This window comes from Festucalex cinctus, chromosome 6 (assembly GCF_051991245.1).
Source record: "Festucalex cinctus isolate MCC-2025b chromosome 6, RoL_Fcin_1.0, whole genome shotgun sequence".
Classification (NCBI taxonomy): domain Eukaryota; kingdom Metazoa; phylum Chordata; class Actinopteri; order Syngnathiformes; family Syngnathidae; genus Festucalex; species Festucalex cinctus.
The window spans coordinates 23,201,731-23,219,381 of NC_135416.1; the positions used below are offsets into that span (position 1 = coordinate 23,201,731).

Sequence of the window (17,651 nt, forward strand, 5' to 3'; positions counted from 1 at the left end):
AATGTAGAGAGCTTGATTTTCGCCAAGTGTTTTCGTTAAAAGGTGGGAAATATTGTCAAGTGTCACGAAAAACGTCCTGAGTAGGACACTACATTACTGCGACTCACTGAAACCAGTCATTTGGAGCCATTAACTACAAAAAAAATTGAGTTTGTTGGAGGAAAAAGTGGAAGTGGAAGCTTAAGTAAGGTATGTTGTTTTTGGTTGTAACAGTACGTCGATCACTACTTTCATGGTGTAAATTGTCATTCATGAAATCGTTGGTGTCTGGATATACTGTACTCGTCTTGCTGTATATGGAAGTGTTCAAGCTATCTTAGGTTGCTAGCTGCTAACAGACTACACGGTTTAAAACACATTCCTAAAGATAATATGGCACATTCATCACATCTGCCTCAAATTTACAATCAGAGGTTAATGTTATGACTAAAAAAATAAAAAAATTTTAAAAAAATTTAAAAAAAGGAGACAAATTACCTGATATCAAATGATCTGAGCATATCCTCGTACTTTTTGTGGGTGCAAAGCAGTTGCGTCGAAGTTTGGCCAGAGCTACCATATGCACAAGTTCACCTTAGCATTGGTCGCTGATTTAACAACTGTTTGACCCATTTTCTAGGTCACACTGATTGTTTTCTAATTCACTCGCATTGACGCCCTGCCCTCCACCGTTTGGGGCGCACTTAAATGTGACGTCACAGTGGAAGGGTCTATTTCCTGCTTCGTTTGTAAAGTGTCAAGCACACAGCAACAGTGCCATATAGCTCCACTACAAGCAGAGGCAGCGGAAAAGCCCATGCGTACCACATACAACGTAAAGCAGCAGCCATCGTCTCCCACAATGTGCTTAGGGCTCTTTCTGTTTTATACTTTGTTGCATCACAAACACTTCCCAACTTTTTTACAACAATCCAACACTTCCTGTCTTTGGGGAGAGATATTGGCCTCTGTGACTCAGCTTCTGCCATTGCCCCACCCCCAGCGCACCCTTCCATAGCCCTAATGACCTGTGGCTTTCAAGGGGGTCAAGGGAATGCGTCTCCTTCAGCTGGACCAGCTGGAGCTTCATTCTGATGAAACAACCAAACAAAAAAAAGGCACAAAACAAAAAACTCCTAAAATGAACTAATAGCAAAATTCATTATAACATAACATAGTATGTTTACATACTGACGAGAAGAACTAATCAATTATTGCATTAAATCTACTGAAATCAGACTATTAATATGCATTTATTAAAATTAGGGAAATCCCAATCACACTTCTTTGGCACCCGAGTCCAAGTCTTTGATTTTAAGTGTCTCCGACACCAGGTCCTGATCCAATACCTCAGCAATGCATTGAGGGAAAAAAAGAATGTCCCATTTTTCTCAAATTAATATTGACACAGAGTATACATACAGACATTACATACATCAATGTCTCGACAGTATCAGAGCTGCCAAACTACTGAAATTCATTTCCAGAACAATTTGTCTGAATTTCCATATTTTTAACCTTGTGTCAAGAACATTACCGTGGGACCCCGTTAACGCAGTATCTCTCGCCGTATACACAAAAGTGGGCAACTCTGTCGGGACTCGGGAGTGACAGATTGTCCGTCGGACGGACCCCTGTTTTTCTGGCGAATGACGACTGGTGAGAAACTTTTACAAAATGGCTGACCAATAAACAGCAAATGTGGGTTTTCATCTGTCATGTAATCGGCACTCACCGGGTCAAGTGCTGACATAATTCTCACAGACGGATGCCTGTTTTGCTGACGACTGAAAGAAGGACATGCTGAGTGTGTGAGATCATGAGATGTGTGCGTGAGAGTGACTACTCGTGTTCAATGAAGTATCTCTGCCTAGACTTGTTGCTCGCTATGATTAGTTAAGAAGGCTTTTTTTTCCCCCTCTCCAGTAAACTTTATTTAAAAGAAACAACAGTATATACAAGTTACACTACATGGAGAAAATTTTAATATGGGTTAGACACATTGTATACAACATAAACAACACAAAACACGCCAGGGATGTTTCACAGGATTTAGAACAGAAGCAAAACAAAATAGATTGGCTAAGGAGGCGGAAGCAAGCAGAATTACTAAAGATGATGTCACTTCACTTTGCCAGTGACAACACCACAAAGGTACAATATTTATTTGAGTCCAATATTGTATGTATGTGCATTTATTTGCATATAAACATTTATGGTTGTGGTCTTTTGTTAAATCTGGATGAAATTATTTATTTAAAGAATGTTTTGTAAACATTTACTTCTGGTACGGGTACTACTTTTTTGGGCACATATGTAGAGACAGAGAGACACAGAGAGAGACAGAGAGAGAGAGAGAGAGAGAGAGAGAGAGAGAGAGAGAGAGAGAGACACAGAGACAGAGAGAGAGACAGAGAGAGAGAGAGAGAGAGAGAGAGACAGAGAGAGACAGAGAGAGAGAGAGAGAGAGAGAGAGAGAGAGAGAGAGAGAGAGAGAGAGAGAGAGAGAGAGAGAGAGAGAGAGAGAGAGAGAGAGAGAGTCTACTGGATTACAAGGCATACAAGGTATGTTTTTTGTTTATTAAATGTTTGAGATGATTGTAAATATTGTCATGTGTATGTTCGTGTGTGATGTCACGGCAATTTATGCGGTTCTGGCTACGGCTAGTATGCTAACTAACTTGTTTAATTATGTGTTTCATGTGTGTTCATTTCTTTATCGGTCGGTCGGTCCTAAAAGAGCGGTGAAGAAGTGACGACAGAAGCGTGGATAAAATAAAATTGACGACCAACGATTAAAGTTTGTTGCGGCGTAAAAAAAATGGCAGACTGACGAAGATGGAAGGGGGTGCTGTGCGCCGACATATGATATCCATCCATCCATTTTCCTGACCGCTTATTCCTCACAAGGGTTGCGGGGGGTGCTGGAGCCTATCTCAGCTGGCTTTGGGCAGTAGGCAGGGGACAACCTGGACTGGTTGCCAGCCAATGGCAGGGCACACAGAGACGAACAACCATCCACACTCACAAGCACAAACTCCACCCAGGAAGGCCAGAGCCTGTACTCAAACCCAAGTCCTCAGTATTGGGAGGCGGACATGCTAACCAGTCATCCACCGTGCTGCCCGACATATGATAGACCATCAAAAATATGTTAAATGGCACCTCTGGGTATACATATATTTTTATATATATTTAATGGTATTGCACTAAATTATTAGTAGAATTGCATTAATGGCAACAAATGTATACTAACTTCACAAGGGAATTTAATTGCACAAATTAATATTAATGTTTCAAAGAATGAACCAATCAAAAAAAATAAAAATATCTACCTAGCAGTGGCATCGAACAATGCACATTGCACACACAGGCTGTTTTTTTTTTTTCTTCAAGCAAAGGCAGTGGTCCCCAAACGTTTTTAGTGCCACTAACTACCCATTTTTGTTAAGTCAAGGACCAAAATAAAAAGCAATGATTAAAAATACCACTCGTGAGCTACACTTCACATTTGCAAGATCTATTACTACAGTAACAGCTGAGAACAAAATGAGCTAGATGAATGAGAATAACAACAAGCATACCGTAACCATACAGTGCAGTGCCATTGTGTTTGTTATTCTATGATAAACAAAGCTGTCGTTAGCACAAAGAACCGGTGCTTTTTTGCACATCATGCAACGTAATAATCTCGATATGAAGCTTCACTTTTCTTAAATGTTTTGAGTGTTGTCAACTGGACTTGAATTGGGTCATTGTGCTGATATAATGCAGCTCTCGTCTACACTACGGTCATGTGAAATACAGACGAACGAACCGGATCGCATTGCTTATTCAATTGAGTCTTAATTTAATCCATCAAATTTTAGCAGCAAATAATTTGCAAAGACACTTTGGTCGCGGAATAAAACGTTCAATCACTGTAAGCTAGCGCATCTGCTACACACCCCTCACTGTCTTTTCTTTTGCGTTCTCTCCTGCTCATCCATGCACACACCATACCATACCAATCGGAGATCACATCAAGATACTACTACCCAACATTCCGCTAACACTTTCGTCACTGCCATTATTCCTTGCGGCTGATATGATTAGTATTGAGAGGGGTTAGCTTCAAGACGTTAGCAAACACGTCCGCTAGCTTCTACTGCTCAGGAATGAACAGTGATACATTACATCATTGGTGCTAGCGTTAAAAATATATATCTGTAATATTCATGTTACGGCCGGAACATGTCAACGTTCACTGATTTCTGTACAAAATATGGACAATTCGTAACAGTTGGCCCGCCAGGCTTTTCTTGCCCCCATGCCAGGCTAAGCGTCCACAACATTGCTTTAACACACAAACAAGAAAAACTAATTACACGAAGAACACTTTACTGTTTTACAATACTTTCTCTCGTGCTGCCACTATCGATATCTATCGAATATTTTTTTTAGAATCGATTTATCTATTGATAATTCCATTAATCTACTTAAGCGTTTTATTACAATTTTGCGTCAAAGTGTATTATAAAAGCAATTCCCCCATACCGATTACTGTTTAACCAGTGATTGGTGTTTATTTCATACTTCGTATTCATATAGTGATTAAAAAAGGGGGATTGATGACGTCGTTGTATTATGTTCAAGGTTCGGTCATTGCTTTCCAAAGTCAAAACAGATGTTGGCAAATGTCCTATTTTGATTAAACACAGAAGATAATCAGTCTTCTTCTTTCATGAAGGACTACAGATATCAGTGAACAATTAGTGTTGATATGCTGTAATCAGCGGATTTGGACAATTTTAAATTAAAAATGGTTCCAATGACTCGATTATTAAAATAATTTTCGATTGATAGTTGATTACCGTACTTGCTGATTAATCAATTAATTTTGACAGCTTTAACTTTCTCCTTAAGTATTACAACAGAGAGAAATGCTTAAGCACAAAAACCTGAGCACAACTGATGAATTTATCCTTAAATTTAGGCCAAAGGTTTATGCTGTGTATAAGCAACATAAGTGAATTTACTGGCAACAAATTATTTATGAAGTTTTTTTTTGCCAATCAGTCATGGCTCAAATGAACCATAATAAATAAATAAATAAATAAATAAATAATAAACAGACATCAAAACGTCATATTTGACAGAGGTGCATTTTAAATATGTCATATACAAGACACTTATATCCAAGATTCATATTACGTCGTAAACACAACACACACTGAGTTGTTGTTACATCCTGTGTCATGTATACAGTAATTTCTGACATAGTAAAACTAATAGTAACATGACATGATGTCATCATGACAGTTGCTGAATAATCATTTAAAGTTTTCAGCCCAGCACTGACCCCCACCTCTGTCTTCATATCATTCCTCTCTAGATGTGCCTGAACACAAAGCTGACATTCAGTACTCCCAAATGTTTTCATGTGTATCATTACAGAAACAAATCCATTTATGTTATGCTATGGTTATTGTTGGGATGTAGTTTTATTTTCATTTATATTCTAATTTCATCCATCCATCCATTTTCTTGACCGCTTATTCCTCACAAGGGTTGCTGGGGGTGCTGGCGCCTATCTCAGCTGGCTCTGGGCAGTAGGCGTGGGACACCCTGGATTGGTTGCCAGCCAATGGCAGGGCACACAGAGACGAACAACCATCCACACTCACAAGCACACCTAGGGACAATTCGGAGCGCCCAATTAACCTGCCATGCATGTCTTTGGAATGTGGGAGGAGACCGGAATACCCGGAGATTCTAATTTCTTTATTTTTTTTATATTTTTTTTTTATTTTTTTTTTTTAATCGGTTTCTTATCGCTGGCGCTGGGCCGAAACTTCATAATTCACAATTTGGTATATGTCATATTTATTTATTTTTTTAATCTAATACTATTGGTCAGTCCACACACGTCTGGAAAATTGGCCTGTTCTCTTTGATGCAATGTCAATGGTTGAACAAACCTGCAGTTTTTGGGATCTCCTTCAAAGTGATGATTTCAGAGGTACCGTTTATTTACTTAACTTATGGGACACATTTACCCTAGTTGAGAAGCAATCTCTAAACAGTGAAAGGGGGCTGAAGACACTGTCGACATACAAGTATGTCTTTTCCTCCATTCCGAAGCTATTAAGTAATTTTGCCTCAAACAAATAAACAGCTACATTTTGGTCTTGTGAATACCCCCACAGCCACTGTTACAACTGAATGGAATATTCATAAACGGGATTTCAACCAATGTAATGCAATACACTCATAAGTATCTACACACCAGAGTTAAGTGTAGTTTGTCAGAATTAAATGTTTAACACTGACAGTAGTGTAGAGTACTTTCAACACTACTCTGTGCTTACTAGTGTGGAGGTTTAACACTATACAGTGTTGGAGTAAATAGTTAAATAGTTAAGTGTATGTGTGTGTGTGTGTGGGGGGGGGGGGGGGGGGGGGGTCAACACTTGGATGAAAAAGTGTCAGATTTACACTCATTCGTGTGTACACGCATGAACACTTTTTTAGTGTTAGATTTAACATTCTCAGTGTTAATCTAACATTGGCGATTTTGCTGTGTGAACTCTGGCAGTCTAGAAGACGCTTCTTCTTCCATCAGGGCAGGCTTCATAAATGGCATGCACAGACTAAATGGGACAGTGCTAGCCTGAAGATTAGTATCCTCAAATTTAGAGGGAGGCTATGCCCCAAACACCAATGGTTTTGTTTTACTCTTTTGGGATGCAAAGCCCTGAGCATACACAACAAAGGACTATGCTAGCTAGCATAGTGGCATAAACTAACCATATAACATGATCGCCATCTTACCTGTGTCTTGTCTAAACTGGTGCATGGATTGGAGATCAATGATGTACGGAGAGAGTCGACTTTCCACCTGGCCGAGGACCACGCTCCCCCCGCGAGTATCTCCACTCCGAATGGCCGCCTCTATTTGATGGGAGACGGCTGGACTGTACGGCCGCCACCGACCATGTTCGTTCAGCCATTCCCAAACCACCACAGCAGAGGCCACGAGCATGTTATTACTATTGGCCCTGCAAAGGGATTTAAAGATGTAACAGATAAATAACAACAACAGACTTGAACAATAAAATGGGGGTGATGTAGCTTACATGAATGCACTGCAGACCTAACGCCAAGAGAAAGCTATGCATTCCTCTACAAAAAGACAAATTTCTTGCATGGCCACAACGAGAAAAATCACAGTAACCTCGTCTAAGCGACAGTTTTTGCTACACAACGCCGTAAAAGGTGAACCAGTCACGAAGACTACACGAACAAAAGAGTCTACATTGATAGCATTTTTTCTTTTGCTACATACACGCGATATTATCTCTGAAGAGTCGTTGACTGATAGCGGAGGCCTTTGAACATCTTGTGGTAACCAGCCCTGCATATAATATAGGTGTGTTGATGCGAGCAACGCATAAAAAGGCAGCGCTTTGGCTGTTATTCGCTGTATGAGAAAGCACGTACGACATCGTTTGTCATTAAAATCCGATAGCGTGTATGAGGCGGCTGCTAGAGTGTGTTTTTCCTTCTGTTTGGGCGTAGTAGCCCACCAAAACGCAGAGTGAGTAGTAACAACTCTCCTTCTCGGGTGCAACCCGGATCCAAGAACAGGTTCCACGGGTCCCCCCAGTCGTACCCTACCTACCGAGATGCAACATTTACGCTGGTAAATACAAACTGGACACATTGCAACGTTGTGTGTTTTATGAAAGCGTGTGTTTTTAACATACTGTCTTGGCTTTAACACGCGACAAATGTACATGGCAAACACAAGTAAATCGCATTTTCTGCCTTTTAATGATTTAAGCCACCTAGTCCTCCACTCACCTACTGATGTGATCTCCTGGGTCCACCATCCAAAATTCGGAAACAATCCTGTATCGACGCACTTTTTCATGAGGCAATTCCGCTCATGTATCTCCCTGCCTCCTCCACCATTGCTCCCTTCGCTTCCACAAGGGCTCGAACAAAGGCGAACACGTCCCTTTTGCTGTAAACAAAACTGGAGTCCATATAGGAGTAACATCCGATAGAGATCCAGTAGAACATACAGATATCAATCATTGTGAAGTGGAATCCCACAAGTTCTTCATGTTTCCGCGTCCATCTCTGCACTAGTGGGAAACCCAACTGTGAGGAGAGTTTTGCACACAACACCAGCCTGCTGCACGTTTTCCTTGCTTGCCTCCAATCAGCACCTCGTACACAATTCAAAGCCCAAAAACGTTTACGGGGTATTTCATCAGTTGCCATGGCTGGGTCCGTAATTTTTACCTGAGGCTTTCATTTTAGCATCTGGATGACAACGCCACAATACAAATAATTTTGTTTAGTATAAAAGACAAGAGACTGATGTCAAGTATATGGAAAGTCGACGTTTGCCACCACCTGGTGGAAACCACGGTATTTCACTTCTCTTGCTGTAGTAAAGAACGCTTGCATCAATGATTTGAAATAACGTTTTGATATAGTTTACACAATTGTGAGGCATATCAAAATGTATAGATATTTTAGTTGGATACTTGTCACCTACTAACAGTGTGGGCTCCATAGCTCAGGGGTTAGAGCACTGGTCTTGTAAACCAGGGGTCGCGAGTTCAAATCTCGCTGGGGCCTCATGATTTTCTTTTTCTACATTGCTCGCTATGTATGTTTGTAAATAGACTGTTCGTCGTCTGAAAATATTTATCACGCAACGGCGTTTTAAGTGGGCCCAAAATGTATTAAATACAATAGTGACTTGTACAGTCGGTTAATAGTACCTCTGCCTTTTAAACTGTAATTGCAGCGTGTTTGTTCTCTTACATACAAAGGAAACCACTAAAAAAATAAATAAAAATAAAATACTGCAACAAGCGAAGTGCGCATTAAGTTTGCGCACGCGCGAAGGAAAAAAAACAAGGCTACCAACTCCCCTATCAATTTGAACGGTGGAGATTAGAGTGGTGACAATCTTTGCGTAACTGTACACTTTAAAGCTTGCAAGTCAACTTCCCCGATGTCAGTAAGCCACATGCTATGTATGTTAATAAATAAACAGCAACTTTTCAGCGGTTGAAACGCTTCTATCAGAGCCGATTCCATTTGTATCCAATTCATTTTCAATGACCGTTTGCTAGTTTCGCCAACCCACAATGCACCACGCCGCTACCAAAAATGTACCTTGAATTCGAGATGCTCACTTCGCATATTTAGAACATGCTATAACTACTTTAAATTGTTTTGCATCATTTTCAAGTGAAGCCCGGATAGCTCAGTCGGTAGAGCATCAGACTTTTAATCTGAGGGTCCAGGGTTCAAGTCCCTGTTCGGGCGATATCTTTTTTTGTTCCGCGTAAAACTAAAAATATTCCTAACTTGACCTTCTTACCTTTTATTTTGCAGGTTTTCACTAAAGGTTACTTTGTTGTACTTCGGAAACCACAATAATACATGATACACAGGGCAACAAAATTCGAGTTTTTAGGCTTACTTGGCATTCAGCTAAACACGAACTATAAATCTATCAGGCCCCTCGCTTTTGCAGTACTGCATTTCAACATAACCTCACTTTCACTGAGCAACGTATAAACTAAATTATCCAAAGTTTGTAGTACGCCGCACGTACTTCCACTGACGTATATGTAATGGTTTGCTACCCGCCAATAAACAGAAGCCCGATGACGTCGACATTGGGGTAGATGCACTGAATAATGACTGGCTCCAGGTGGAGGACTGGAACCGTCACTTGCATATATATATACATACATACATACATACATATATATATATATAATATAATATAATATAATATAATATAATATAATATAATATAATATAATATAATATAATATAATATAATATAATATAATATTATATTATATTACATATGTAACTCTGTAATTCAACAAAAGATGCCTCTGCCAAATCTAATATTGGGGTCTAAGGAACTGACCTATAAAAGAAAAAGGGGGTCTTCAAGGCAGCAAATACCGTCCTTGTTTTTTTTTACCTTGTTAGAAAACAGTGACCGTCCCGGCACAAACCCCACCACCACGCCTCCGACCTTATACTAACTGCCTACGAGCTGTATATGTCTCATCTATACGGATATACACGGCACACAGCAATTTATAATTACAGTATATAAAGTCTTTCCAATAAGACACGATATTTGTTGTGGGGGTGAACCGGTGAGACTCTTCGGACACATGTCATTACCTCAAAAAACAAAACGTCGGTCGTGTGGTCAAAAACAATTTAATTACAATAAAGTCCAATCCTTTTCCATTAATGTCCAAAGGAGAACACGATCCTTTTCGCATACCAACAACGGTTAAAAAAAAAAAAAAAAAAAAAAAAAGTTAGACTCAAAGGTTCACACACACCTGACGCTCATTACCATGCTTCATTTAATCATGGGGCACATGCGCCACCATGCGGTCAAACTTAGAAATCACATGCAGAGAAGGAAAAACAAAGAACTCGATCCAACACAGACAGTATGTGTCAAAGTCAACCTTAGGGACAAGACATGCTTGGGTACAAAACAGCTTTTATTCAAATTTAAAATAAACAAAAACAAACGTGCACCTGTCCTGTACGTTTAATTTCATTCTGCGCGTGTGAACGTGTTTGGACCCCTGTTGTGCTGTAGTTAGCGGTCCAAGATGGCCGATCTTCTGCGCATGCGGGTCACCGATCGGGCAGGGGTCACCGATCGCGTAGATGCCACGGACTTCCGACTTACCACACACATCAGCGCCGTATAAATGGGAATTCTGCAAGTACAAAATTAGAGATTTTAGTATTAAATTCAGTAAAGACCGAAATAAAAAAACAAGAATCTATGAAAGTAATCTCCTACAAGAAATAAGTCAGCGTTGTAGTTCAAATGATATGACTTATAGAAAATAAAAAACGTTTGTTGGACTTCCAAAACAAATTAGATCAATTATATCTCAATCGTGCACAAGGTGCCTTTGTGAGATTTCGTGCGAAATGGATTGAAGCAGGAGAAAAAAACCCTCATATTTCTTCAATCTAGAAAAAAATAGACAGAAAAAAATTGTATTTCTCTACTGTTAATTTAAGGAATATGTAACGAACCCAAACTATTGGAGAACGAGGTTTTTCAGTTCTACTCAAAACTGTATTCTTCTCATTTTTCAAAAACGGAATGTGACAATTTCTTTGATAATGTCTCTCATCTGATTCCCAAAATTGACGAAGCATATTATCAGCTTTGTGAATCGTAACTTGAAATTGAGGAGTTGGACGCAGCTATTCAGAAAATGGCTTTAGATAAATCTCCTGGTTGTGATGGTCTGACAGTTAACTTCTTTAATTTTTTTTGGGAGGACAAAAGACACTTATTATTTAATGCATTAATAGAATGTATGTATTAATAAAAAATAATCAATGACAAGTATGAAACAATGGCTTATTCCTAAACCAGGAAAAGATAAAAGGCTACTGGATAATCTAAGACCTATCACATTACTAACACAGACTATAAGATCTTTTCGAGTTCTATAGCATCTAGACTTAAGTATGGAATTTCAGATTTAATTAGTGAAACGCAATCAGGCTTCCTTAAAGATAGACTGATTCATAATAACATAAGACTGGTTTTAGACTTAATAGATTATAGTGATCTAATTGATGGAAACAGTTTGATTTTTTCTTAGATTTTTATAACACATTTGATTCTGTGGGCGGCACGGTGTTAGACTGGTTAGCACGTCTGCCTCCCAGTTCTGAGGACTCAGGTTCGAGTCCAGGCTCCAGCCTTCCTGGGTGGAGTTTGCATGTTTTCCCCGTGCCCGCGTGGGTCTTCTCCGGGTACTCCGGTCTCCTCCCACATTCCAAAGACATGCATGGCAGGTTAATTGGGTGCTCCGAATTGTCCACAGGTGTGTTTGTGAGTGTGGATGGTTGTTCGTCTCTGTGTGCCCTGCCATTGGCTGGCAACCAGCCCCGTCTACTGCCCAGAGCCAGCTGAGATAGGTACCCGCGACCCTTGTGAGAAATAAGCGGTCAAGAAAATGGATGGATGGATGGATTTGATTCTGTTGAACATCCTTTTATTTTACAAACACTTTATCATTTTGGTTTTGGTAAAAAAAAAATTATAAGTGCTATTGGTATGTTGTATAATGACATAAATAGTTCTGTTTCCTTAGGTCATGGTACATGTAATAGATTCAATATAAAAAGAGGTATTAGACAGAGATGTGGTAGTTCTCCCCTCTTGTTTATAATGGTTGCAGAGATGTTATCTATTTTAATTAAAAGTAGTGCTATTATGGGAATTGACATAATGGGCAGACAAATAATAAGTCAACTAGCGGATGACACTACCCTGTTTTTGAAAGATGAAGGCCAAATTCCCATAGCTCTGCATACGGTTGATTATTTTTCAAAAGCCTCTGTTCTACAACTAAATTTAAACAAATGTGATTTTTTTTTGCCTTGAAAGAACAACCTCTGCAACTATTATATAACATTACGGTTAAGACAGAAGTGAAATACTTGGGGATTACTATAACAAAGGACAAAAAAATATCTGAAAAGTTGAATATTTGTGATAATATTAACAAATGCAAACTAGTTTTGAATCGATGGTTGCAAAGAGATATCTCAATTTTTGGGAGAATATTATTGACCAAGATGGATAGTCTTTCAAGATTAATATACCCAGCGCATTCCCTGTCTATTCTACACAAATTGATTCAAGTAATTGATACCATGAACTTCAATTTCATTTGGAAAAATGAATGTCATTATATAAGCAAAAAATGATATGATAAAAAATTGCAAAGAGGGAGGAGGAAACGCCATAGATTTTGATACTATGAATGGTGTATTAAAACTTAAATAGCTGAAATCGTTGCTCAACAATACTTGCTCTATTTGGCATTACATACCTAATTTGATTTCTGATAAATTGGGAGGAATTCACTTTCTCTTAAAGTGTGATTTTGAGTTGAATAAATTACCGGTGAAGCTTTCTAACTTCCACCAGCAAGTACTATTATACTGGAAACTAGTCTTTAAACATAATTTTACACTACACAACAGTCCAATATGGAACAATCCTTATATAACCATAAACAGAAGATCTTTTTTTTTTTTTTTCCGCAAAGACTGGTTTTCAAGAGGTATATTGGCGACTGCCCATCTTTTAACTAACGAAGGAAGTATTCTACAATATGTTTTTTTGTGAGAACATCAATGTACCAAGAACAAATACAAGCAAATTGGGAAAGCTATACCATCATCTTAACTAACTATGACTCAACAAGATATGTATTACTCAAACATTAACCCTAATTTGAAAAATCTTTGGATAGAAGGTATTGATTTTTGTAATCCTAAATGCAATCACATATTTTTAAGACAGTATTTACAAAAATTTAGTGGCCCGGTTCCTGTAAAAAGAACTATATTCTAAAAGGTTTCAAAAAAGAAGAAATTAAGAAGATCAGATGTATCTATTTTTTCCAATCCCATTCAAGATGAAGGAAATTCAATTTAAAATTTTGAACAAAATTTACCCAACTAAGGAATATCTAAAACATAAATTCAAAATGGAAACTGGGATGTGTGTTTTCTGTGGAGTGGAAAATGAAGACTTGGATCATCTCTTTTTTTTTTTGTAATGTAATTCAAAGGTTTTTGAAGGATTTTCAAGATTGGATGCAACACAAGGGTATTCAATTGGCTGTGTTTTTGTTTTTATTTTTTCAAGTGTATATTTCTTGAAGTGTGCTGTAATCGACTTGTGTGTAACATTTTGTGGTGCTTAATTTGTTTGTATTGTATTTGATGTTGGTTCTGTCGAATTAAAAAAACAAAAAAAAACACACACACACACACATCAGCGCCGTTTCCGGCCACTGCTGGCCGCGTTCCAACACTCGCACCCCAACCCCCATCCCTGCACCGCAACCGCGTGCTCGAGTGCGCAGGGCGTCTCAGCTCTCTAAAGTGCTTCGTTCAACTGAAACAGACACACTACACATACGCACCCGTCGCGCAACCGAGGGGCACAAAGTCGGAAGTGCAAGTATTGGGAAGCGGCCCATACGTCGCAAACCGGAACCGGAATCAAAGCTGATGGTTGAAAACCCGGTAGTCGGAAGTCCACCCTCCTCCGTGTCATATACCCGATTACGCCGGAATAACAACAACAGAAAGCCTGCACGACGGGAGCTTGGGTCCCAACTGGAGTAAAACACAACTGAGTGGTAGCTGACTACGTTCCAGAAGAAGGGCCAAATAATCGCAAGCGCATTTTTCTTGTTTATGAATTATTTGGATTATACATTATAGCTGTCCAGAGCGAGCTAAGAAATCCCTAGATGAAATCGCTACCAGGTGAGCTAGTTAACTTCACGTCAGCGAATTTTACAGCGTATGCTATTTGTCAACGCAAATGGTAGTTCTCAGTGACGATCGTAAACATCAGGTCATACGTTGGACGGGAAGAAATGACAACTCAATAATCTTTTAGATAGCTTTAAAGCCACAAATGCCCAAGAAGCATTGTCTGTGTCTCACGTGTTTTTTTTTTTTTTTTGCCACTTGACTAGCATTGCTCGTGACTGTCTTACTTTACTTCCAAACATTATATTAATATTTGATAAGCATTTCAAAACATTATCGAGGTGTGTTTATATGCTGCATTAGTGCTATAATTTGGATACGTGGCCTAACTATTCAAAAGTTGACTGCTCACAATTATTTAATTGTTTTTCAATGGTTTAACTAACGACACAGGCCCATTCTACCTGCACATTGAACATGTAAATCCAGTTAATAAAGTACATTGCCTGACTTAATGTCGGTTTCAGAATGGCCGGAGTGTTCGACATAGATTTGGAGACTGAAGATGTCAGTGACACAGAGGTTTGTCTTTCGCACGTTTTTTCTTAAGACTACTGTTCTATTAATGCTCCAATCCAATATTTCACAAACATACAGTTCTGTGCAAAAGTCTTCAAGCAACGTGCTTTGTTCTCATCAACACCATTTCCCAATATATGTCAACATGACTTTTAAAGCCATAACTAATAGCACCCACATCATGTTTACACAAATGAATACAAAACTAATGTCCACAAAGGTTGTGAACAACCACATGATTGAAAAAAGTGCCATTGGAACCGTCACCCTGTCTGTTCTTTATCCACCAGAACAGGAAGTAGCCTGAAAAAAAATGCAGTTGGACAACAAACCCACATACAGCTTTCTATGAATTGTTTTACATTTAAACCATGGTGGAGGTTGGTTCCTATGTGGCCTCCTCATTATGACATGGCTGCAACAACAAATCTAATGGTGGCCCAAGACTTATGCACATTATTGTACATAGGAATGTAATGGTATTACTTTGACTAATTTGGCTTGTTGTTCCTTATCCTTAGGATGATGTTAGTGATGGCACCGTAACAGAACCAGACAAGTGAGTTCATCATTATATTTAAACACTCATACTAAATTAACTTTTGAACCCCATTAAGGTAATTGTGCAATACAAGTGCAATAACATTCAGATCACACCACTCTCCAGTGGATATAAAAAGCCTATTCACCTATGTTTAAATGTAAATGCCATGGGCCTCATTTATCAAGATAGCATAGAGCAGGTTCTAAATGCGATCATACAACTGAAATTTAGTATGTGATATGGCTACATCTGTGTTTGGAAAACTTGTTTAATTTCAGTTTGTTGGTGATATATGTAGTTTGTGTGTATGCATGATCAGAGCTATTTATGCACATCTTCACACACAAGTCCATATTGAGAAATTCCATACTTTGTGTAGGAATGTCAATGTTTATACGCCCACTAAAAGAGGCCCTAGGTTTTTGTGAGATTAAAAAAAATGAGCTCAAGATTAATACTTAAGCTTTTTTTCCCCACCAATAATGTGACCAAGCCTGAAGAACTGAAGTGAAGAATCCCCCCCCGCCCCAAGAGAGAAGTAAAAATGAACATCTGAGAGAAATTTGTGTTATAAATGTGCCACTCAAACATAGCCTAACATATGAAGAAGATGGGAGATTGTTGTCAAATCAAATGTCCTAAACAGTCAGTACACAGTAAATTCTGGAGAGTCAATTTGACTCTATTTAGATAGGGACCAAATCGACTCAGTTTCAGAATAATATTTACATTTGGAAGAGAGTAAAATAATGAATTGGAAAAAATAAAAGTGACTCGAGGTAGGAACAAACTCAGCTTGGGAGACAGCCGATCTACTCCCTATGCAGCTACGCAACTCCTGCTTTCTGCTCGTATATGTCGCACATGTCAACTGCACAGATTACATGATTGCATGTAATCTTCCTAACTCCAACGTACAAATAAGGATCTTTGATCTCTTGGAGAAAAGCAAACAGGAGGAGAGGCATAGCTCAAGTGGTAGTCTGGCAGTCCCCCAAGATGAAGGTTGTGAGTTCAAACCTTAACCCTTGAGTGTTTTATTTATTTTTATTCAATATTTCATTTTACTGTCTCCTCCCACATTCCAAAGACATGCATGGCAGATTAATTGGGCGCTCCGAATTTTCCCTAGGTGTGCTTGTGTGTATGACTGGTTGTTCGTCTCTGTGTGCCCTGCAATTGGCTGGCGACCAGTTCTGAGTGTACCCCACCTACTGCCCGAAGCCAGCTGGGATAGTATTGATGAATGGATTTTATTTTACTCCCTTCCTAGTGTAAATCTTAGTTTACTTTAAAACCGAGTCTATTTGGTCCCAATCTAAATAGAGTCAAAATTTACTCTCATAGAGTCAAATTTACACGACAGAATTACCGTGTACTTGCCTGAAATTCTTGTAGCTCCTTCAATGTTACTTTCGGGGTCTTGGCAGCCAACCTGACCAGTTTCTTCTCCTCTTTTCATCAATTTTGATGGAATGTGCAATTTTTAATGTCATTGTCCATTTTTTTGTACACTGTTGTGACATAAATTCACCACTTGATGTTGACCGTCTTCACTGTGTTCCATTGTACAAATGCCTTGGACATTTTTTTTTAAACAATTAAGTCCAATCAAACTTTATTTGTAATATAGCACTTTTTATACCTAAAAATGCAACTTAAATAAATGGCAAATAAAATGTCTTAGGTACAACATAAAACCAAACCTTATATACCCCCATTCTTCTGATACCTTTTGAACATAAGACCCCTGATGTTCTCTGTAGACCGTGGCTTGTGCTGTAAAGATGTGTTACAAAAATGTTTAGAAAGGTTTTGTTGAACATCTGATCTTTATTTGTGGTTAATCCATCGACCTCAAACTCAGGTCTTCGAGGGCCACAGTCTTTACATGTTTTAGAGCTTTACCTCCTCCAACACACCTGAATCAAATGATCAGGATAGTTTTCCGGTTTCTGCAGAGCTTGCTGATGAGCTGATCCTTTGAATCATGTGTTGGAAGAAAAGCTCTAAAACATGCAGGACTGCGGTCCTCAAGGACCGGCGTTGTGAGACCTATGGATTAATCTTTACTTAAAGGGATAGCAACATGAAAAATCAACTTTTTGGAGGTTTCAGCCATGTTAAAATGCTAATTCCTCACCAAAAACATGACGGAAGTGGTGTCTTTCTCCATTCGCCCTTCTATGAGAAATTCTAGGGCATTCTTCTCTCCAAGCAC

General features: G+C 38.9%; 2 protein-coding genes and 2 non-coding genes across 9 annotated transcripts in view; 3 read left to right on the forward strand and 1 right to left on the reverse strand.

Annotated features, from left to right (window-relative positions):
* LOC144020197 (E3 ubiquitin-protein ligase DTX4-like) overlaps positions 1 to 10,070 on the reverse strand; it is a 28,204-nt gene extending 18,134 nt beyond the window's left edge. The window contains exons 1-3 of one of the 3 annotated variants that reach the window (XM_077523419.1): positions 9,989 to 10,070; positions 7,825 to 7,999; positions 6,793 to 7,019 (exon numbers count right to left, since the gene is read on the reverse strand). In XM_077523419.1, the coding sequence (XP_077379545.1) occupies positions 6,793 to 7,019; positions 7,825 to 7,853 (256 nt within the window). In that variant the 5' untranslated portion in view covers positions 7,854 to 7,999; positions 9,989 to 10,070. Of the gene's footprint in view, positions 1 to 6,792; positions 7,020 to 7,097; positions 7,608 to 7,824; positions 8,187 to 9,988 lie in introns of those variants that run through there. The other 2 variants (XM_077523418.1, XM_077523420.1) reach the window with 2 other exon arrangements.
* The window catches only part of LOC144020198 (ribosomal protein S6 kinase beta-2-like), a 31,950-nt gene continuing 21,849 nt past the window's right edge, over positions 7,551 to 17,651 (forward strand). Inside the window, exons 1-3 of one of the 4 annotated variants that reach the window (XM_077523422.1) lie at positions 7,551 to 7,663; positions 14,835 to 14,889; positions 15,408 to 15,445. In XM_077523422.1, the coding sequence (XP_077379548.1) occupies positions 14,836 to 14,889; positions 15,408 to 15,445 (92 nt within the window). In that variant the 5' untranslated portion in view covers positions 7,551 to 7,663; position 14,835. Of the gene's footprint in view, positions 7,664 to 13,915; positions 14,359 to 14,534; positions 14,649 to 14,834; positions 14,890 to 15,407; positions 15,446 to 17,651 lie in introns of those variants that run through there. The other 3 variants (XM_077523424.1, XM_077523421.1, XM_077523423.1) reach the window with 3 other exon arrangements.
* trnat-ugu (transfer RNA threonine (anticodon UGU)) lies at positions 8,541 to 8,613 on the forward strand. Its single transcript has one exon. It is a non-coding gene; the product is annotated as a tRNA-Thr (tRNA).
* trnak-uuu (transfer RNA lysine (anticodon UUU)) lies at positions 9,240 to 9,312 on the forward strand. Its single transcript has one exon. It is a non-coding gene; the product is annotated as a tRNA-Lys (tRNA).